The 23,423-nt window shown below is 34.6% G+C and overlaps 1 protein-coding gene across 2 annotated transcripts in view; it reads right to left on the minus strand.

The window, feature by feature from the left end:
* Positions 1-23,423, minus strand: part of CSMD3 (CUB and Sushi multiple domains 3) — a 1,245,616-nt gene that overhangs the window by 12,205 nt on the left and 1,209,988 nt on the right. For both annotated transcript variants that reach the window (XM_078441978.2, XM_078441977.2), the window contains 4 exons: positions 16,981-17,092; positions 14,444-14,623; positions 12,511-12,576; positions 6,816-6,974 (listed from right to left, as the gene is read on the minus strand). In XM_078441978.2, the coding sequence (XP_078298104.1) occupies positions 6,816-6,974; positions 12,511-12,576; positions 14,444-14,623; positions 16,981-17,092 (517 nt within the window). The remainder of the gene's footprint in view (positions 1-6,815; positions 6,975-12,510; positions 12,577-14,443; positions 14,624-16,980; positions 17,093-23,423) is intronic.

Genomic DNA, 23,423 nt, shown 5'->3' on the forward strand with positions numbered 1-23,423 from the left:
AGGGGAAAAACAGGAGAAAAAAATTCTAAGTAAAAATTTTGTGATTAATAGTGGAAATATGACTCATTCATTAATTTATTTAATCTTTCACCTATGTAATAAGGTATCATAAGAATGGACTGGGAATACAAAGATGACACATAGATCTTGACCTAAGTGGTTACATCTAATAAGGGAAGACAAAAAAGTGATCAAAAATAATATTGTTGGGAAAATATCGTAATTGATTTCCACGGACACTGTGATGGCAAATTAATCTATTTGTTTTTATATATTTGCAGGAATTTATTTTGAAATTTTTCTAGATTAGGTTAAGTATACATTTATTTTTCAGAAATCTCTAAAATAAAAAAAAAATGTTTATGTCTCAAAGTTAAATCAGTAGTCACAATTTAAATGAATTTCTTTTGCCAATATAAAACTTCTTGCAGCTTATATCACTGTAGCTGTGTATAGTTTTTAAAATATAATACATATTAACTACTAATACTTTAACTCTGAGTTTAATGGGGAATCAGTCAATAATACAAAACTATGTTTGATAGTTATCCTAAAATTTGCAAAATCAATAATTATGATTTTATTTTCTATTTCATTGATACCACAAATTATTATTAATAATTTCTTAGGATATATATACAGCCAAGTAGTTTAAACAAATATATTACATATTTGCAGTATGAATATTTAAAAATATTTTTTAAATGAGAGCAATAATTCAAATTCATTACTTTGACAATATTCATTGAGGCCTATTTTGTTCCAGCTGCTGTTCTAGCTTCTGAGAAGCAGTGATGACCTGGAAGGCAAGAGAGCTTCCCTTTTAGAACTTACATTGTTGGAGTGTAGATGAACAAAATGTCATATCACATCCTGTAACACCATATTACTCTATACTAATACTATACTAATTTCAAACAATGAAAAGAAGAAAGTGAAACAGGTAAGACTGTCTAAGAGTGTGTCTGACTGTATTTATAATGAGAAAGTTACTTTAGATGGGGTCATAAGGAGTACTGTTGATGAGATGACATTTGAGAAAATATCTAAATGTCAGAAAAACCAGAACAATCAAAGATAATGAGGGAAATTTATACTAGAAAGAGGACACAGAAACTTGAAAAAGCTGAGCAGTTGGATAGGGGATCCCTTATGCTTGTTTAAAGTAGTGTAGCTCTACCTTTTCTGTCTTAAACTATGGTGTCCACCTAAATACTGTCACTTGAAGAAATGATTTTGTGTCCATAAAATAGCTTACAGGTCACTGATCTTGCCTCTTTGGTGTTACGAGAATACAGAAAAAATTAGTTATTCAAATTAAAAGTTCTTTTCTATTTCATGATGTCTCATTCCAGCCACATCAAAATATCCATGAATGACTCAGGTGCAAGACACAAAACAAGCTTTTAAAACACACAAAATGACAAAATGGAGGAATTCTCCCCAAAAGAAAGTTCAACCAGAAATCACAGCCAGAAAATTGCTCAAAACAGAAATAAATAATATATCTGAACAAGAATTTAGAATGACAGTCAAAGGTAATAGCTGAGCTTGAAAAAAGCATAGAAGACATGAGAGAAACTCTTGCTGCAGAGGCCAAAGACCTAAGAACTAGTCAGGATAAATTAAAAAATACTATAACTGAGATGTTATAGTAAATAACATCTAGACTAATAATAACAGTCTAGTAATAGACTAATAATAGTCTAGTAAATAAACTAGACACAGTGACAGAGAGGATGGAAGATGCAGAAGAAAGAATAGGTGAAATTGAAGATAAGGTTATGGAAAATAATAAAGCTGAAAAAAAAAGAGGGAAATGGAATTACTAGATCATAAGGGGAGAATTAGAGAATTGATTCCATGAAATGAAACAATATCTTTATTATAAGAGTTGTAGAAGAAGAAGAGCAAGAGAAAAGGTCAAAAGGTTTATTTGTACAAATTATAGCCAAAAACTTCCCTCATCTGGGGAAGGAAACAGGCATCCAAGTCTAAGAGGCAGAGAGAACTCCCTTTAAAATCTACAAAAAGAGGTCAACATCATTACATATCATAGTGAAACTGGCAAAACACAAAGATAAAGAGAGAATTCTGAAAGCAGCTAGGGACAAAATGTCCTTAACCTACAAGGGTAGACATATAAGGATAGTAACAGACCTGTCCACTGAAACTTGGCAGGCCAGAGGGAGTAGCAGGAAATATTCAGTGTGCTGAATAGGAAAAATATGCAGCCAAGAATCCTTTATCCAGAAAGGATGTCATTCATAACAGAAGGGGAGATAAAGACTTTCCCAGACAAACAAAAACTAAATGAGTTCATTACCACTAAATCATTCCTGTAGGAGATTCTAAGGGGGAACTCTGTGAGTGGAAAGCAGCAAAGACCACAAAAGACCAGAGGACATCACCACAAACGTGAAATCCACAGATAACACAACGGCGCTAAATTCATATCTTTCAATTATCACTCAATGTAAATGGACTAAATGCCCCAATCAAAAGACATAGGATATCAGAATGGATAAAAAAAAAACAAACAAAAAAACCCCCAAAACAACAACAACAACAACAAAAAAAAAACCCTAGATCCATCTATATGCTGCCTACAAGAGACTCATTTAGACCTAAGGACACCTGCAAATTGAAAGTGAGAGGACAGAAAGCTATCTATTATTCTAATAGACATCAAAAGAAAGCCAGAGTAACCATACTTAAATCACATAAACTAGATTTTAAAATAAAGACTGTAACAATGGATGAAGAAGGGCATTATATCATATTTAAGGGGTCTATCCATCAAGAAGAGTAACTATTGTAAATATTTATGCCCCCAAGGTGAAAGCACCCAAATACATAAATCAATCACGAACATAAACTTTTTGATAAGAACACCATAATTGTAGGAGACTTACAATTAATTTGAAACTAATAAGTAAATTAAATCTAAGTCCTAAATTAATAAAACTCCACTTATAATAATGGACACATCATCTAGGCATAAAATCAATAAGGAAACAATAGCTCTGAAGGACACATTGGACCAGAAGGACTTAACATATATATTCAGAACATTTCATCCTAAAGTAGCAGAATACACATTCTTCTCAAGTGCACATGGTACATTCTCCAAAATTGATCACATACCCAGTCACAAAACAGCCTTCAGCAGGTACAAAAAGATTGAGATAATACCATGCATATTTTCAGATCACAACACTATGAAACTTGAAATCAACCACAAGAAAAAATCTGGAAATCCTCCAAATACATGGAGGTTAAAGAACATCCCACTTAAGAATGAATGGATTAAGCAGGAAATTAAAGAAAAAATAAAAATACACATGGAAGCAAATGAAAATGAAAACATGACAGTTTGAACTCTTTGGGATGCAGGAAAGGCAATCCTAAGAAGAAAATACATTGCATTTCAGGCCTATCTCAAGAAGCAGTAAATGTCCCAAATACACAACCTAACCTCACACCTAAAGGAGCTAGAAAAGCAGCAGCAAATAAAGCCCAATGCCAGCAGAAGAAGGGAAATGATAAACATTAGAGCACAAATAAATGATATAGAATCCAAAACAAAACAGTAGAACAGATTAGTGAAACTAAAAGCTGGTTTTTTAAAAGAATAAACAAAATTTATAAGATCTTAGCCAGACTTTTCAAAAAAGAAAGAGAGAGGACCCAAATAGATAAAATAATGAGTGAAAGAGGAGCAATCATAACCAACACCATAGAAATATAAACAATTATAAGAGAATACTATGAAAAATTATAAGAGAATACTATGCACAAACTGGACAATCTAGAAGAAATGGAAAAATTGCTAGATACTCACACATTAAAACTCATACAGGAAGAAATAGAAAATTTGAAAAGACCCATCCAGCAGAGAAATTGAATCGGTTATCAAAAATCTCCCAACAAATAAGAGTCCTGGGCCAGATGACTTCCCAGGGGAATTCTACCAGACATTTAAAGCAGAGTTAATATGTATTCTTCTCAAACTGTTCCAAAAAATAGAAGTGGAAGGAAAGTTTCCAAACTCATTCTATGAAGCCAACATTACCTTGATTCCAAACCAGACAAATATTCCACTAAAAAAGAGAATACAGATCAATATCCCTGATGAACCTGGATGCAAAAATTCTTACTAAGATACTACCAAATCAAATTCCACAGTACATTAAAAGAATTATTCATCATGATCAAGTGGGATTCATTCCTGGGCTGCAGGACAGGTATCAATGATATCCGCAAAGACAGATATCAATATTCACAGATCAATGTGATATAACACATTAAGAGAAGAAAGGATAAGAACGATATGACCTCACCAATAGATGCAGAAAACACATTTGACGAAATATAGCATTCTTTCTTGATAAAAAACCTCAAGAAAGTCAGCAAAGAAGGAACATATCTTAACATCATAAAACTCATATATTAAAGGCCCACAGCTAATATCATCCTCAATGGAGAAAAACTGAGAGCTTTCCCCCTAAGATCATGGAACACGACAGGGATGTCCACTCTCACCACTGTTGTTCAAGAGTGTTGGAAGTCTTAGCCTCAGCAATCAGACAACAAAAAGAAAGAAAAGGTATCCAAATTGGCAAAGAAAAAGTCAAACTTTCACTTTTCACAGATGACATGATACTCTACATGGAAAACCCAAAAGACTCCACTGCAAAACTGCCAGAACTGATACATGAATTCAGCAAAGTAGAAGGATATAAAATCAATGTACAGAAATCAGTTGCATTTCTGTATGCCAATAATGAAGCAGCAGAAAGAAAAGTTAAGGAATCAATCCCATTTACAACTGCACCAAAATACCTAGGAATAAATCTAACCAAAGAGGTAAAAGATCTGTATGCTGAAAACTATAGAAAGCTTATAAAAGAAATTGAAGAAGACACAAAATAATGGAAAAACATTCCATGCCTATGGACTGGAAGAAAAAATATTATTAACATGTCGATACTACCCAAAGCAATCTACACATTTAATGCAATCCCTACCCAAATAACACCAGTATTCTTCACAAATGATCCTAAAATTTGTATGGAACCACAAAAACCCCAAATAGCCAAAGTAATTTTGAAAAAGAAAAACAAACCTGAGGCATCACAATCCCGGACTTTAACCTATATTACAAAGCTGTAATAATTAAGACAGTATGGTATTGGCACAAAAACAGACACATAGATCAATGGAATGAAATAGAAAACCCAGAAATGGACCCACAAATATATCGCTGACTAATCTTCAACAAAGCAGGAAAGAGTAGCCATTGGAAAAAAGACAGTCTCTTTAGCAAATGGTGCTGGGGGAACTGGACAGCAACATACAGAAGAATGAAACTGGACAACTTTATTACACCATACACAAAAATAAATTCAAAATGGATGTAAAACCTAAATGTGTGACAGGAAACCTTCAAAACTCTACAAGAGAAAACAGGTAGCAACCTCTCTGTCCTCGACTGAAGCAACTTCTTACTAGACACATCGCTGAAGGCAAGGGAAATAAAAGCAAAAATCAGCTATTGGAAAATCCTCATCAAGATAAAAACTGCACAGCAAAGGAAACAACCAACAAAACTAAAATGGAACCAACAGAATGGGAGAAGAGATTTGCAAATGACATATCTGATAAAGGGTTAGTATCCAAAATCTATAAAGAACTAAAGAAACTTAAATATAAAAAACAAATAATCCAGTGAAGAAACAGGCAAAAGGACATGAATAAACACTCCTCCAGAGAAGACATCCAGATTGGCAAACAGACACATGAAAATATGCTCAACATCACTCATCATCAGGGAAATACAGATCAAAACCACAATGAGATACCACCTCACACTGGTCAGAATGGCTAAAATTAACAACTCAGGAAACAACAGATGTTGGCAAAGATGTGGAGAAAGGGGGACACTTTTCAACTGTTGGTGGGAATGCAAACTGGTGCAGCCACTCTGAAAACCAATGTGGAGTTTCCTCAAAAAATTAAAAATAGAACTACCCTATGACCCACAATTGCACTATACTAGTAACTTACCCAAAGGCTACAGGATTGCTGATCCCAAGGGGCACAATGTTTATAGCAGTACTAACAACAATAACCAAATTATGGAAGAGCCCAAATGTCCATCAACTGAGGAATGGATAAAGTAGATGTGGTACATATATACAATGGAATACGACTTGGCGATATGAAAGAATGAAATCTTGCAATTTGAAACAACATGGATGGAACCGGAGGGTATTATGCTAAGCAAAATAAGTCATTCAGAGAAAGACAGGTATCATATAATTTGACTCACATGTGGAATGTGAGAAACTCAATAGATGAACATAGGGGAAGGGAAGGAAAAATAAGAGAAAAACAAAGAGGGCTTCAAACAATAAGAGACTCTTAAATACAGAGAACAAACTGAAAGCTCCTGGAAGGAGGTGGTGGGTTAAATGTGTAATGGGCATGAAGCAGGGCACTTTTCAGGATGATCACTGGGTGTCATATGTAAGAGATGAATCACTGGATTCTACTCCTGAAGCCAAGACTACACTGTATGTTAACTAACTTGCATAAAAAAATATTCATGCATGAGCTTATTTTGGAATCCGCGTTTTACATTTGTGTAGTAATACTCCTGTATAAATCCAAAGATTGGCAAGCTTTATTTCTGGATAATTATGAATGTCATTAAAATTTAAGAAATATTTCACAGTATAAAAATCACTAATATGATGACATGATGGAGGTGAAAGCATGAAGGCGTCATTTGCTCTTCTTTAATGTGATACCTGAAAGTAGCAGTTCCATGTTGCTATTGCTGAGTGTTGCATTGACTCTTCCAGTGGAAGCATTGAAACTAGTAACTGTCAAGGTCATGGGTTGTTTCCTTCCTTTGAAATTGTAAGAGCCTTTCCATATATAATTTTGGGCAAACACGTCATCAGGAACTGCAAATAGATTAAATACACACATTAATTTTATGGTGCCCTGTAAATATAAACATTAAATAGTGGGTTAGAGAATATTAGTTTAGTGAATAACGATATTTTGCTAAACAGACAATAATGTGACGTGTGTAATATAAAGTGAATTCTTCAGATTTATTTCGAGTCTTGGGGAATAAACCAAAATTGCCATAACCTAGGTTTGTAATCATACATGAGTCACCAATTAAAGATGGACAACACCAATTAAAGACATATACTTATATTCAGAACCAGCTAAACATCAAATTTACTTGTATTTGGTCTCCTTCAGGAACATATTTCTTTCAAAAGGAAGATAAAGTGATTTTACCAAGCCAAGTCAGTCTGCATACAAGTCCCAAAAGGCCTTGTTTTCTCCTGGCACTGTGAATGGATTTTTCAGAGGAAGAGCATAGAGTTAACCCCCTCTTGCAGCATAGCCCTGAAAGGCTGTCGGGAGGGGTGCTCCTTTGCCCCCCTTACACAATACTGAGTTCAGTTATTCCAATAATAGATGCTCCTGAGGAAGAACAGGGCTCCACCATATCGACAGCTTTGATTTTATGGGTATTTTTAGAAATAAAGGAATTGTCACTAGAAATTGCCCAACTCTCGTGGGAGAGAGAGATGAATTTGGTAGAATCAAATAACATTCTAAATGTTAGAAAACTTTCCTCTAAGTAAGAAATGCTCTTCATTTTAGATATATCCAAATAAGGCACTATATTTATATAAATTAGTTATGTAATATATAGTTATGTAAGTCAAGAATGGCAAAGTCTACTCAGTTCCTGAAAAGAGGCTGAGAGAAGCTTCCATTAACCCTATACATGACAATAAAGCACATCCCCCCAAAGCGGCTATTCCAGGGAGCCATGCTTATTTGTGCAAGTGAGTGAATAACAGAATAGGGAAAAGTCTTTTTTTTTTCCTAACAAGTTATTGACAGTTTGTCACCTGCTCTTCTCTACACGCATCACACTTCTTATGACCCAGATCACAGAGACTGGGTTACATTCCCTGAATTCTACTCAACAAATGAAAATAACAAAACCACTGTAGACATAAAATACAGAAAATATAAACTATGGTCAAGAGTTGAATATTTTCTGAATATTCACCCAATGTGATTTTTTTTCCTCTGGTAATTCAAAAGTAAAGTAGCTGAAAGACTAGAAGTGCAGGCACTAGAGTTAGGCTGTTATATTTAAGCCCCCCCTGTGGGATTTATAAGCTGTGTGGTTTTGCACACAGATAAATGACTTATCTCTCTAAACCTATATTTCCTCCTGAGTGAAATGAGGTTGGCTTAGAGTTGTGAGGAAGGTTCAATGAGATAAGGAATGTGAAGTGTTTAGCTGAGTGTTAGTCGCTGCCATTACTACTGCTGCTGCTACGATTATTCAGATTACCAGGAAGACTGTGGAGCTTTGAACTTACTACGCAACTGCTAATAAAATATATATTTAGCAGACACATAGTAAGTATAATGAATAATCCATGTTTCTGGCTTTGTGATCTTTGCAAAGTCATCCTTGTACTGGCACTCCCTTCCCAAACCTCAAAGAATACCGCTATGTACCCTCTAGGGGAATGCTATGCTATGTATGTATAGGGGAGTTTTACCTAAAACTTTGATACAGTGTATGAGTAAAAAGCCCTCGATATGTGGTAAGCATGTTAAAGTTTTTTGTAAAAAAAAAAAAGAAAAAAGTGTACCTAAAACGAGTTTACAGGAGGGAGTCATGAGCTATATTGGCCTGCACTAGAAAGACCTGGAATTTGGAGAAAATAGCATCTTCCCAGCAGAGGTAAGAGCAGGAGCAAGGGAGAAAGATATTCTAATGGCAGTGCCTAAAAAATAGTAGGAGCCCTTTAAGTGTGGTTGTCTCTATGTTTATTTCCACCTGGACTGGACTGTGATTACTCTTTGCTCTCTCTGAACCTTTAAAGAAAATCTGTTATACCTGATGATCTTATCTGTGGTGCTTAGACGAAATCCTGTTGGTTGAAGGAGATTAAAGAGAACCACAGTGGCAGGAGAAAACAGCAACAGAAAGAAGTAGGTAGTAGCAGCAGCAAAGTATATTGCATCAGGTTTAATCATTGATGTGGTAGTAAATGTTTAACTAGTGGGTCTCCAGGAAAACAAAACAAAACAAAGCAAAAACTGATATGCAGTATTTGCTGATTTCCATAAGTGTATATATTCCCATAATAACAGATTTCAACCTACTACCAATATGACATCACTGAATGCAAAGCTTGGAAGAATGCACAGAATGGTCTGTGCTGAACCTCTACCTGCTGGCTCCACAATGCCACTTCTACTCTCTACTTTTTGAGAAATGGAACTCAGGTTGGACAAAGCAGACACTATTTGGTTATTTATATTCCCATGTACAGTGGGAATGATAATACTTCTATGTTTAGTCTATTTTGAGATTTAGATATGAATGTGTATTTGGCAGTTCTTTGAAGCTCTAAAATGCCATCCCACTATCACTGATGTGGATATCAATGAAAAGAAGATGGCATGATCCTTTCTTTCAATACGTCCGAATTTAAACTTTACTTCACAGGCTTCATAGCATTGTTAAATGTAGCATCATGCTCCTGACTGACACAATTCCCAAATATCATTCCTGTTATTTTGGAGTAATCTAATCACAGTGCCTCATGATTTTCAATTAAATGTTTCTAATGTTATTCCATTTAAGATAACATTCACCTTGAAGAGTTACAGATATTTTTACTCAGGTTAAAGAAATTCCTTTCCTCTTCCAATTTATGAAGCATCTTTTAAAATTATAAATAGGCGTTGATTTTATCAATTATTTTCTGTGTAGGCACTGCGCTGATCAACATTGTTTGCATTTTAATCTCGTAATTCACAGATTACTTTTAAGGATTATTTAACATAAAAATGTTCCTGCATATCTATCATGAACCCAGGTTGGTTTTGATGTGTCATTTTTTGGTTATTCTGTTGGATTTTATAATTTTGGATTTGATTTGGTAAGATTTTACGTAGGATATTTTTATCTGTACATCTTGAGTCAAATGAGTTTGCAATTTTCCCTTTTGTATAATCTCTTTCTGAGTTATTCGAATTATGTTGGACTTATAGAATGAGTTTTCTTGACTAGAAGAGATTTTATAAAATGGGATGATCTGTTCTGCTCCTTGAAAGTTTGGTGGAATTCATAAGTAGAGCCATAAGGACCTGTTTTTTTCTCTGTGGAAACAGTTTTCAACTTCACTTTAGTTTTATAGGATCATTCAAGTTTTCTTTTCTAGGTCTGGTAAGATATTCTTTTCTACAATTTGTCCATTTATTTAGAGTTGACTGTTATTGATAGTTTTAATTAATATAATTATAATTGATCTAATCAATGCTAATGTAGTTATGTTCACATTTCCTTTTGTTATACTATTTAATATTTGTTTCTTTTGCGATCAATCTTACCAGAAATTTTCCACTTTTTTCCCCCAAAACACCACCTTTGGCTCTGTTTCTTCCATTGTGTCTCTTGTGGGGAGGGTGGTTAGTTCATTTTTATTATTGTATTTATTTTTCTGCTTTCTTTTGGTTATTCTGTTCTACTTTATATATCTTCTTAACAAGGATACTTAATTCATTAGTTATGAGGCTTTCTTCTTTTGTAATGTAAGAATTTAAAGCTATAAATTCCCCTCACAACTTCGCTTTTGGTATACAGCCAAAGTTTTGATATTTAGATTTTTCAGTATACCTAAATTCTAGGGTTATATAGTTTTTAAATTACTTCTTTAATTTAGGAGTTACTCATAAATGTTGATTTTGTTTTTTATTCTAAATATTCAGAAATTTTTTAAATGGACCTATTTTCTTATCAACTTTTACTTGCATCATGGTTAGATATCAGCCCTGAAGGCTAATTTTGCTTTGAAATTTATGCATTTGTATTTATTATTTAATATATAATCAATTGTTATACATATTCCATGTGCTTTGAATAAGATATATATTCTATAATTGTTTGATACAGAAATCTTTATGTATGAAAATTGGGTCAAGCTAATTAATTGTGTTGTTCTTCCATATTCTTTTTAACTTTTTTTGCCTGTCTGATTTATTTATTGGTGACCATAGGTCATGTTTTGCCTGGGACAGTCCACTTGTACATTTGATGTACTAGAGTTATTATTCAAAATACTTATCTACTACTAGATAAACCATGTCCCTCGGAAAAGTCTGCATTGATTGACCACTGTGGTTTTCTGACTCCATTGCTAAACTTACTCTCTTATGTTGACATATTCTCTGATTGCTTTAGTGACATTCAGTCTATTTCCACTGCACATTGAATAAATCAGTATTTCAGACTTATTTTTTTGTGGGTACTCCAGCTTTATAGCATGTACCTTGAGAACTTCTAAACGCAACTAAAATTAGAACCTAACACTGTTTCTGGCTTAGTGTAACTAGATCAAATCTATCTCCAAAGTACAGATTAAATGCTGTCTTTAATTTTATTTGTAGCTTTTAATTTATATAGTGTAAATAAAATACAGACTAATACTAAAAAAGCAGCTCTCATATACTGAGGTCTTACTATGGGCTAAGCACTTCACAATTCATTTTCATGAAGTTCATTTATAATAATCTAATCATGTTTCTTTTGCGTAGATTAAAAATGGAGGCTCAGATATATAACTTTTCTAAAGTCATAGCATAGGGGGTATATAACCTGGTAACTAAATTAAGGTTGTAGGACTTAAAAGACCATGTTTTTAATGATTAAATTTAAAATTTTGGTTTTTAAATCAATAATTGAAAATAAATAGAAGATTTTGCTGAACTTTTGCTCTCATACCAAGTGTATTTGGTTCCTTTTTAAAAATATATATATATTTAAAAATTATATATAATATCTCATTTATCTAATTTTTGTTTTAATGTTTTAAATAAAGCATTGCTGGGGAACCTGGGTGGCTCAAGTTTAAGCGTCCAACTTTAGCTCAGGTCAGGATCTCACAGCTAGTGAGTTCGAGCCCCACGTCAGGCACTGTACTGACACCTCAGAGCCTGAAGCCTGCTTCAGATTCCATGTCTCCATTTGTCTCTGCCCCTCCCCTGCTTGTACTCTCTTTCTCTCTCAAAAATAGATAAGCATAAAAATAAAAAAAATAAAGTATTGCCATTATAGTATAGTCATTTTCAGATACTCCTGAAGGGATATTTTATAGAGAGAACTATAAGCATTATTTTTGGAATATTAGCATGTCTAATTCATAGTTTTTTCCATATGGAATGAATATATAAATATATATATAAATATATAAATATATATAAATATATATATATAAATATATAAATATATATATAAATATATATATAAATATATATATATAAATATATATATAAATATATATAATATATATAAATATATATATAAAATGTTCACTTCATCAAGAAAATAGTAGATCACTTTTAGAAATGATGACTTATAGAAAAACTACTGAAATTACTAACCACTTAGCTTTGGGCTGGGTGTTCCTAGAGCAGGTCTCGGATCTTTCACCAATATTTTGGAACCAGCTATAAAAAAAAAAAAAAAAGTAGGTTTACAGAAGTTAATATAATTAATAACACACAGTGATGCATTGTTCATTTTATTCTCAGGCATAGCATATAATTTTCTCCAAAATATCCTATTCATCCTAACATCTCAGTACCTACTCAACACTTTTGTTGTGTAGCTAACAACTTCAATAATTACCCCATCGTAGGCCAGGGGGATGAGGGAAAGATTAGTGCTGCTTTTTCATTTTAGGATTCTCTTATTTTAAATTCATAAACCAATATGCAAACAGTTGATTACAGCATGATAGCTGAAGGCTAAGGGTATGTTCCTGTTGCACAAAGGCAGAAATAATTTAGTAGGGTGTGTGTTAAAAAATAAAGATTTGTTAAGGTGACCCATGATGTTATAAGAAATTGGAAAGACTCAAAACTAAGGAGTTAATATTGAAGTTTTAAGCCAAATCAAAGGTAGTTCAAAGTAAGGAAATCATGTGGGTTGCTGGATGTCCCTGTAAAGTTATAGGAGTTATGACATTCAGTACATACGCAGTGAAGACTGTGTAAGGGGTCGTCTTCTCCCTTAGAACAATATAATGTCTTTAAAAGGTTTTAAGGGAAATAAGGCTGCTGTAGGAGTCCCAGTAGAGATAATGCTGACTTAGCCTACCATAGTAGTGATGATAAACAGCAAAGTGGATAGATAAAAATGTTATTGAAATCCTGTTGGATTTAAATGGGCTTTTAATCTTTCAATCTCATGAAAAATTTAAAGCAAACTGAGAAGTGTTCTTGCTAAGAGAAGAGAGTGAAAACATCTCAAAAAGGAGACGTGTGTGAATGCTACAAGAGAAGAAGAATTAGAAGGGCTGAAAAAAAAAAGGAAAAGGAATTTATTGATGACCTTATCAAGAATTCTAGAAAAATTTCCTCTATTCCTTGTTCTGAACACATAACCCTTTGTCTCTGGTAAACTCACTACATCTTATTCAGATGGGGATTGTCCTGATGAAGCAGCAAGAGAAGTAGACACTCCTGGTCAAAATACTATATATCACCCTAGCTGAATGACAGATTTGGAGGCAGGCTCCATTTAAAACTGATCAGACTCCTGAGTAGTGCTTTCCTGATCAAGAAGTTTTGGCAAAAACTCTTTCTAGCCAAAAGATATCAGCCCAGCGATGCTGGAAGCAATTTTCCCTACTGTGGCAGGTTGAATAATGTGACCCCAAAATTCATGTTCACCAAGAATCTCAAAATATGGCCTTATTTGGTAATAGGGTCTTTGAAGATGTAATTAATTGGGGATCCAGAGGTGATATAGTCCTGAAATCCAGTGACTGGTGTTCTTAAGAAGAGGAGACGGCATACAGAGAAAGGAAAGGATGCCACATGAGATGGAGGCAGAAATTGCTGTGAGGCAACTTATGAACCAAGGAAAGCCGAGGATAGCCAGAAGCTGCCATAAACAAGCAAGAGATGAAGCATGACTGTTCCCTAAGGACTTCAGAGGGTGCATGTTTCTACCAACACCTTGATTTGGGGCTTCTGGCCTCCAGAACTGTAAGAGAATAAATTTCTGCTTTTTTTAAGGTATCCGGCTTGTGGTACTTTATTACAACAGCCCAGAAAGCTAATACACCTACCATGATTAAATAACTAGAAGAAGGAATAAAGAAGAGAAAACAGATCATAGAACAGAAACTATAAAAAGACCTCAATAATATTCCTGTGCCTCTGGATCCAGAAGTGCCTACCCTTGGAGTTGATTGACAAACTTCTCTAGTTCCTAAGCTAATCTGAGTTGAGTGTTTGTCTCCTGCATTTTAGGAAGGCTGAAATAGTATAACAGCTTCTGTCAAAAGCTTCTATAATGAAAACTTACCTTCACAAACAGGAACTTTTCCAGTCCAGGTGTTATCAGACCTACACACTCTATGCTCTGTTCCACCTGCCAAGAAGAAGCCAGGCTGGCAGGTATAAATGAGAGTATAGCCATGAGATGGAAGGTCCATTCCTACTACATTTGCATGAGCAGGAGTTTCTGGTTGTTTACAGCTGTGGGCTATATTAAGAAAAGAGAAAAGTGTTCATTTTTTATATACATGTTAAGAAAATTCTGAGATAAGAGTAAAGATGAATACACCTTTGCATAGTTATTCTAATTTTTTCAAGGAAAATGTATCAATGTCAATATACATATTAATTTCATAGACTAGCATGTCCTAAGCAATCATCTGTGGAACACTGGTAGCTGTTAAAAGGTAAGCTGAGGGGGGGAAAGCTGAGGATAATTAAGCTAATATATGTGTACTATATCACTATTCTAGACACTCACAATACACATTAGTATTTTATTTATTTTATTAAAACCGCTTTTGTTTTGTTTTAAGTTTACTTATTTGAGAGAGAGAGCATGCGGGGTAGGGACGGAGAGAACAGGGAGACAGACAATCCCAAGCAGGCTCCAACATCATCAGCACAGAGCTGATGGGCTCAAGCTCACAAACCATGAGATCATGACCGGAGCTGGAATTAAGAGTTGGATGCTTAACTGTCTGAGCCACCCGGGCACCCCTAAACATTAGCATTTTAAAGGATGTAAGAGGTCCTATAGTAATTTACCTGTCAAAGTTTGACAAACTCAGATTTTCTATGCCAGTTTATGGAATATTATTTTATTATTTTTTTATATTTATTTTAAATTGTAAAAACATTTTCTAAAGTTAAATACAATCACAGCTCAGCATGTCATTCTGATATTAATATTTCCTAATGTAGAAAGTACAATTTAATAATTTTTGACATGTGAAATTTTCTGGTCATATTTTAGGTCCATAAGTAGCAGCGTTTTCATTCTTTTAACTTTTGTCTCCTTTTCTCCATGCTTCCTCCCACTCTTGATTCGCTATCTTGGTTCTATTTTACCCACTGATATGCCATTTCTTGGCCCTGCCCCCACTTTACGTGTTTTATGTCTTACAAATAACATTCCTTTTCTCAGAGATAGATGCTACAAGGAATTTTCTCCCTAAACCAGACAGCATTTCTGATCATTTGTTCCTGGATATGGATACTTAAAAGTTTGTCTCTGAAAAAAAAATGTTCTGTGGACAAATTTGTTTGAAAAAACAAATTTCCACCCCTTTCCCAATGGAGATTTACAAAACTATAAATAAGAGCTAACATTTTTAAATATTATCTGATAAACAGTGTGTTACATGTTTTATATTTAATATAATTCAGTTATTGACATTTAATACTTTGGGGGGAAATAATGCTACAGATAAACAGATAGTCTGTCTTTACTACATTCTTAACCCTCACATTATGCACACAGTAGCAGTCTGAGATACTTTCAGTAACAGCTTTATTTCAATCCTATTCCATACTGAAGTCATCAAAGAACTTTGGTTTACTAAGAAATACCTAGTGACATCTCACACAGTTTCTAAAGTATGTACTCTACTGAATTCTCTGTTAAGGAATTTGGCTATATTTAAATTTCAGCCAACCAGGCATGTGACATGACTTCTCTGTGGAGTGTTCTGCTGCTTTTCAGTGAGCTGCGGGTCCACAGAGGCTCCCGTGATCAATTGAGTGGTTCTGAACAGGGCTAGAGTGAAGTCACAAGACTTATTTAGACTTCAGCAAATCCTAAAAGCTGGACACCATTCTAATGAGTATTTCTACTCCTGCTAACTCTTTATTGTTTTTCCCTGAGAGGCTCATGATTTTAAAAGATAGGAAAGGAGATAAAAAAAAAAAAAGAAAGTGGGAGGGAAAGAGATAAGTAATTCACCAGCTGAAACTTATTTCTAACTGCAAGTCAGAAAAGACAGCTTCATGACCTTGGGTTTTGTTCTTTAATCTGTACAACAAGTGCTCTCAATTTAGGGTCAGTGCACATTTAGAAGCTCCAGGAAAGCCTGAAATAGTATTCAAATTTTTGGTCAAGATGTTCATGTGTATTTCCTTCCATGAATGTTTCTATCTTTCGTCATTCTCAGAGGGTTTCAGAAGTGATGAAAGATTAAGAGGCACTAAGTTGGAGCCTCCTCAGTGCACTTCGGATTCATAGGTGCAGATCTATGCATTGATAAACTAATAATCATTTAAAATTACCAGATGGCCAAGCTGAACACAATTAAAGAGCTTTGCAAGAAAGAACAAAATTGTGCCTCGTGCCTTCTGACTTCTTTAAAAAGAATGCTCCTTAATTGGCATTGGGATTATGATACAGTAATAAAGTTTTATTTTACAGTAATAAAGTAATATATGTAAATTATGTTCCATCATAATCTAAAAAAAATCCACGTAATACATCTTTTGTGTAGATACAGATGTACTTCCCACTTGTAAGAAAAAATGTATATAAATTCTGGTCTGTGGTAAGTACAACTTCATACCCACAGTACTTACGTATGCACTCAGGCTGAATTCCACTCCATGTGAGGTCAGGAAGGCAAGTACGTGTTGTAGACCCTTGAAGAAGGTGTCCTTTTTTGCAATGAAATTGCACAACACTTCCTACCTATAGCAGATTTCAGAGAAAAAAAAAACAAACATACCAATGCAACTTCAAATATGGCAACACAGAAAAAACCTTGGATGAGAAAATGCTTTCAAAAGAAATTCTGCATGGTGAAAGCTGGAAGAAAAAGATATTTAAAACTGATTTAAAATAAAATTGGGGAAAAATCAAAACTAAGGATAAATTTACATCTCTTTGTGTACATATCATTGTCAAATATTTAAGTATCCAATGCTTGTATAGGTGCCAAACATGTTGCCATGGTTGTTTAAAGAAAATATATAAGATATTAAAAGCCAATAAGCTACATGTGACTACAAGACAGAGAGTTAAATAAAGATAAAAAAAATGGATGAAGTTAGAAAGGAAAATAAAGATAACTAACAGTGTAAGAGGCAAATGAATATGGAAGACAGTAAATGCAATATGAGATTAGATGCAAATGTGTTTACTGAAGGTTGGGATTGTAAAAATACACACTGGAAGAGAAGCAAAGTTTGCACTAAGTTTTAAGGATGTGAAACTTACATAAAAACATAGAACACGGCTCTCAAAGTGTGGTTCCCAGACCAGTAACCTCATTGTCACTAGAAATACAAATTCGGGGACCTTACTTACTCCACACCCACTGAATCAGAAACTCTGAGTAGGGGACCAGCAAGCCGCGTTGTAACAAGTCCTCCATGTGATTTTAATGAACAATAACGTTTGAGAACAACTGATATAAAAGTAGAAAAGATAAGAACATGATGAGAAAATGCAGAAAGGTTAAAATAGACATCATATAGTTCAGGAAAAAAGAAAGTACGTTTGGTTGATTGGCATGGATACTTCACACGGTGAGCTGAGAAGTTGACGGGAGGTAAAGCGGGAAGCAGTGAGATCCAGAAAAACAAAAAAAAAGGAAAAAGAAAACAGACCCCAGAAATGTGTATGTGGTTTTAACTCTGGATCTGATCTTGCATGAATAAGCTATATTTCCTCTTTGAGACTTAATCTATAAATAAAGATGGTAATATTATTTGTCTTGAGATTTGTTTTAAGAATTAAATGAAATAGGGCATATAATCTATCCATACACGGATGGCACATAGGTTTTAAATAAATCCTAGCTTTAATTATTAAGTCAAAGACATAAGTAAGAATCCATTTCTGAAGAGTCTCAAATGGTAGGCCATGGCATTTAAACTCTTTTTTTAATGAAAACATAAAGTTGCTAGAGCTCTCAGAGCAAGAAAAAATTGTGTTGAAAATACCATCTTTGGAAAATTAACTTAGCCACTGCATAAAGAAACTACTCAGCAAAAAGAATGACAAGCAGCGATTTAATCACAAGGCCAGCCCTACTGGATTAGATGTGAGTGGCTAAAAGCTGAACATGTGGGAGTAGACCTGGGAAGGACGTGGTTAGCTCAAACTACATTACAGGAAAAAAATCATCAAGATTTATTAAATGATTACAGCTGGAAGACAAGGGGAGGAATATTTAGTGTTTGCCACTTCAGCCTTCCCCAGCACACCGGAGTCTGAGAGCCATCAGCCCTCCTCGTAGGACTTTTCACAAACACCCTGTTTCCTTCCTCCCCACTTAGTTCCTACTTGCACTTGCTAAAACAACATGAGGCTGAGCTTAAGGTGACATAATTTGATCCAAGATCCCATTTGGACCTCGAGACCAGCTAAATGCTACCATTTCTCATATTCCCATTATAACCCAGAATGATGCTACACAAGAAACATTCCATTCCAAGGGTTGCTCTCTGATAGCAACACTTATTCTTTCAGTTGTCTTACATTTTCTCTTCCGAGACATCCTCACGATAGCCTTGAGATCTCTTACCCCCCTCAAGGACCCATTTTGTCCAGGGCCACTACACTGTTCAGCTCCAGGGAGTATTGTTCACCCCGAATTCAACATAAATGAAGTCCTTCAAATTGTGCTCCAGGACATGCAGTTCACATACTCTGAAGTTGTGCAAGATGGTGCTGCATGGACTAGTCAATTTCTGTTTTGTCGTTGTTGTTTGTTTATTTTTCAGAGAGAGAGGGAGAGAGAGAACAGGGAGGGGCAGGACGAAGGGGGCGCGGGGGGGACAGAGGATCCAAAGTAGGCTGTGTCCTGCCAGCAGAGAGCCCAATGCCAGACTCCAGCTCACAAACGGTAAAATCATGACCTGAGCCAAAGTTGGATGCTTAACTGACTCAGCTACCCAGGCGCCCTTGGAGTAGTCCATTTCTTTTTTTTTTATTTTTTTAATTTTTTTTTAAAGTTTATTCATTTTTGAGAGACAGAGCATGAGTGGGGGAGGGGCAGAGAGAGAGGGAGACACAGAATCCGAAGCAGGCTCCAGGCTCTGAGCTGTCAGCACAGAGCCTGATGGGGGCTCGAACTCACAAACTGCGAGATCATGACCTGAGCCGAAGTCGGACCCTCAACCGCCAGTCCATTTCTTATATGGACTAGTTTATGTGACTCAACAGGTAGATTTTGCAATTCTGTTCTTCAGTCCAACTGGTTTTACGCAACCCATCACCTCCACCACTCTAGCAATCCTACTTTTAGGCTCAAACTCAGTTAATGTTGCCACCTTCCACTCATGAATCTCCCCTCATTCAATTTACCACCAAATACTGATAATTTTACTTCCTAAATCTTTCACAAACTGCCCCCTTCTGTCTTTCTCCACTTTTATATCCTGTTTTAGTCCTCTGTATCTTTTCTACAGGTTTGGTTCTCAGATTGTAGCAGATATCATAATTAGGAGGACTTTCCAGAACACAGATAGCTGAGCCTCCCTGGAGAGTTTCTGACTGGGTAGATGTGGGGGAGGCCCAGAATCTGTATTTCCCACAATTTCCTAATTAATACTGCCGCCGCTTGGTCAGGGGCCACACTTTGAGAACTACTGTCATAATTACAATAATCATAACTACAATTGTGATAATTATATAACTTGTTTCCATTTCTCCAATCTTGACCACAATTACATTTATTTTTGACACTAAAGTCAGAGTAATCAACATGAAAGTGTGACCTTTGCATTCTCCTTCTTAAAATCTTTACTGCTTATCACCCATAGGTTAAGTTACATTGTATTAGCTTGTCAAATAAAAGCCTCCATATCCTGACCACAGCCAATCCCTCTGGTTTCTTCATTGACCACTTACTTTTACTCAAATTGTACTCTTATAACAACAAATTTTTATTGTTCCCTTAATGCATGCATATTTTCATGCTGTTTACCCTGCATGAAATGTCTTTCCCAACTTTCTTTTCCTAGCTCTTATCCTAAAAGATTTATCTGAGACAACATTTTTAGAAAGGCTTCCCTGTAGCAACAGAGTAGGAGAACTTTTTTTATGTCCTTCCTTAGCAACTTTCAAAGTTACCAATGTTATCATCTATCCTATAAAGTCACCCACACACTAGAAGTTAGCTTCTCTAGGTTAGGGACTGTGTTACTCGCTTGTGCGCACCAAGAGCTCTTGAAAATGGTAAATCAACTGAAGGAATGGGGGCTAATAATTTAATTTTACAAAATCAGTTGATTACCTAACTTAAGAAGATTTAACATATTGGGGCACCTGGGTGGCTCGGTCCGTTAAGCCTCCAACTTCAACTCAGGTCATGATCTCCTGGTTCCTGAGTTCGAGCCCCTTGTCGGCTCTGTGCTGACAGCTCAGAGCCCGGAGCCTGCTTCAGATTCTGTCTCCCTCTCTCTCTGCCCCTCCTCTGCTTGCATGTGTGCGCTCTCTTTCTCTCTCTCTCTCTCTCTCTCAAAAATAAATAAAGGTTAAAAAATAAATTAAAAACAAACTAAAACTAAAAAGATTTAACATGTCTATAGTTCCTTTAAATACAGGGATATCCCTTCTACACTTTACATGGCATGAAGCTAAATCACTGTTTATTCTTTGAGGAGTACATTTAGGCTGCTTCATTAAGACTTGATGATCATAAGATATAAGAAACATGTGGGATTACAAAGACTTTTTTTTTTTTACTTGTAAGACTTTTCCCCTTATTTCTGTAAACTTTTCTGAAGTCATCATAAATACTGCTTTAGATATTAACCAGATACCAGAGAAGTAAAGTTTATTTAAAGACTTTCTATATGTCACTAATACATGTAATAACTAGTTTTGTCAAATTCACAAATACTTATACCAAATATCTAATATAACTAGAATTAAAGAAATTTTCTAATTAATTTTTTATTCAGAATTTATTATAGTTAAATACATTACCAGAATTTTCTCCAAATAACAGTGCATTAATAGACACTTTTTTAGTTATTAGCCCACTTAATAGTATATTTTATATAGCTCTCCATGCTTTTCCAACTAGTGATGTTATAACCTTCTGATTCTAAATTAACTTCTAATGTGAATAATATAATTTGGCTACCTTTGGGAAAAATAAGTTTACATTATCCAATTCAAAAAATTCTTGAAAAAATAATTTAGGCACAATTTTCTCACCAATATTTACTAATAAAAAGTGCTCTGGATAACCAATTATATGCAATGTAAAAACATGGAATATTATTTTTATATCAGGAATTAAAAATTATCTATTTATATTTTAATTGCAGCCAATGTTTAAATAAAAATTAAGTTGGACGCAAATCGCACGTTTTGTACAAAAGCATTATAAAATATTAAGACATGTCTACTTGGTAAATATAATTTATCTTCTTTAATTCCTTATTTCTTTTATGTGTTATATCTTAGTTTCTAAACTGTGAAGTTTAGATAGCTAATCAAGGCATAATAGAAATTTTGTATAAATTTAGAACACTCTAAGTAAGATCTTTCTCTTCCATGATATTTCATAGCAAATTACTCTTGCTTTCCTAGAACTTTATTTGTGTCTGATTTTTAGCATCACATATTAAAGATATCTATTTGATATATATTTATATAACACACATATATATGGCTTTATAATTTATAGGCTTCTTCTGTAATATATCTTAACAACCATTTTATATTTATATTTTTTACTCTGTGCTTATGTTAAACATTGTATCCAAGAAAAAGTGAAGTAGCTTCTAGTAAAAGACACATAGATTTTGATTAATAAAATTGAAGTAAAAGGAAAGGATCATAAAAATGAAGGGATAAAAACATATGCATAAGATAAGATCCAAGGAGTTTTCATTGATCATCAGTTTTGGCCCTGAGCTTCCTGGTTTAAAAAGTTTTTGAATTTTAGATTATACTATAAGTTTGTATTAAAAAATTATAAGTTTTTAATTTTAAAAATTGGATTTGGGGGCACCTGGGTGGCTCAGTAGGTTGAGCATCTGACTCTTGATTTTGGCTCAGGTCATGATCCGATCCCAGGGTTGTGGGATTGAGACCCATGTTGGGCTCCATGCTGAGTGTGGAGCCTGCTTGGGATTCTCTCTCTTCCCCTGGCCCTCTCTTCCACTTGTGCCCTTTCTCTCTCTCTCTCTCTCTCTCTCTCTCTCTCTCTCTCTCTCAAATAAAATAAATAAGTAAAATGAATTGGATTTTATGAGATTTTTGTTTGAAAATGCATGGCATCAAAGTCATCATTTCAAAGTAATAAAACACTATAATGTTTGCCCCATTCAATGTACTTATGTACTAATTTCGATTATAAACTGGAAATCATACATCATCACCACGGTCATTTTGGTAGGGCTAAATATCTTAGTGTTCAATATCTTGGGCTTAAATATCCAAGAGTCAGTTTATAAACATTTCACATTTATAATAACTTTAATGTAACAAGTCTTAACTACTAATGATGTGTCTTCCAAAACCTGTATCTCAATTTAAAGAGTAATATGGCAGTTAGTGAAATATGTGTGTTTGGAATTTACTCCATAATTAATCTAGATGTTGTATCAATCACTTTGACAGCTACTCCCTTCACTACCAATCTATTTTTAGCCAAAAATTATTCCAACTATATTTTAGATATAAGAGAAACTATGTTGGGTACCTTTTTCAACACTGGAGTATTTGTCATCTCTGGCAACAGGTAATATATCCTTATATGTTAATAATTATGGCTGTGTCCAAAAAACTAATATATAAATCTATATAGAAAAAGAGTAAATAAACACACCAAAGAAAAAAAAATCAAGAAAATGATTTGAGTGCCTGTGTAATTCATCACTTTCCCCTTTCTCTTATTCCTCTCAGAAGTGAGCTTTCTAACAGCTGTAATTTTACTTAAGTCACTGCTGACCTGATCAAATCATGCGTAGATACAAAAGTTGAGACATCCTGATTCTTTCTCTAGAAATCTGGAACTGCGATTGAGACACAATCATTTTCTGTATGTGGCTGAAAT

This window comes from Panthera onca, chromosome F2 (assembly GCF_046562875.1).
Source record: "Panthera onca isolate mPanOnc1 chromosome F2, mPanOnc1 haplotype 2, whole genome shotgun sequence".
In the NCBI taxonomy this organism is placed as follows: domain Eukaryota; kingdom Metazoa; phylum Chordata; class Mammalia; order Carnivora; family Felidae; genus Panthera; species Panthera onca.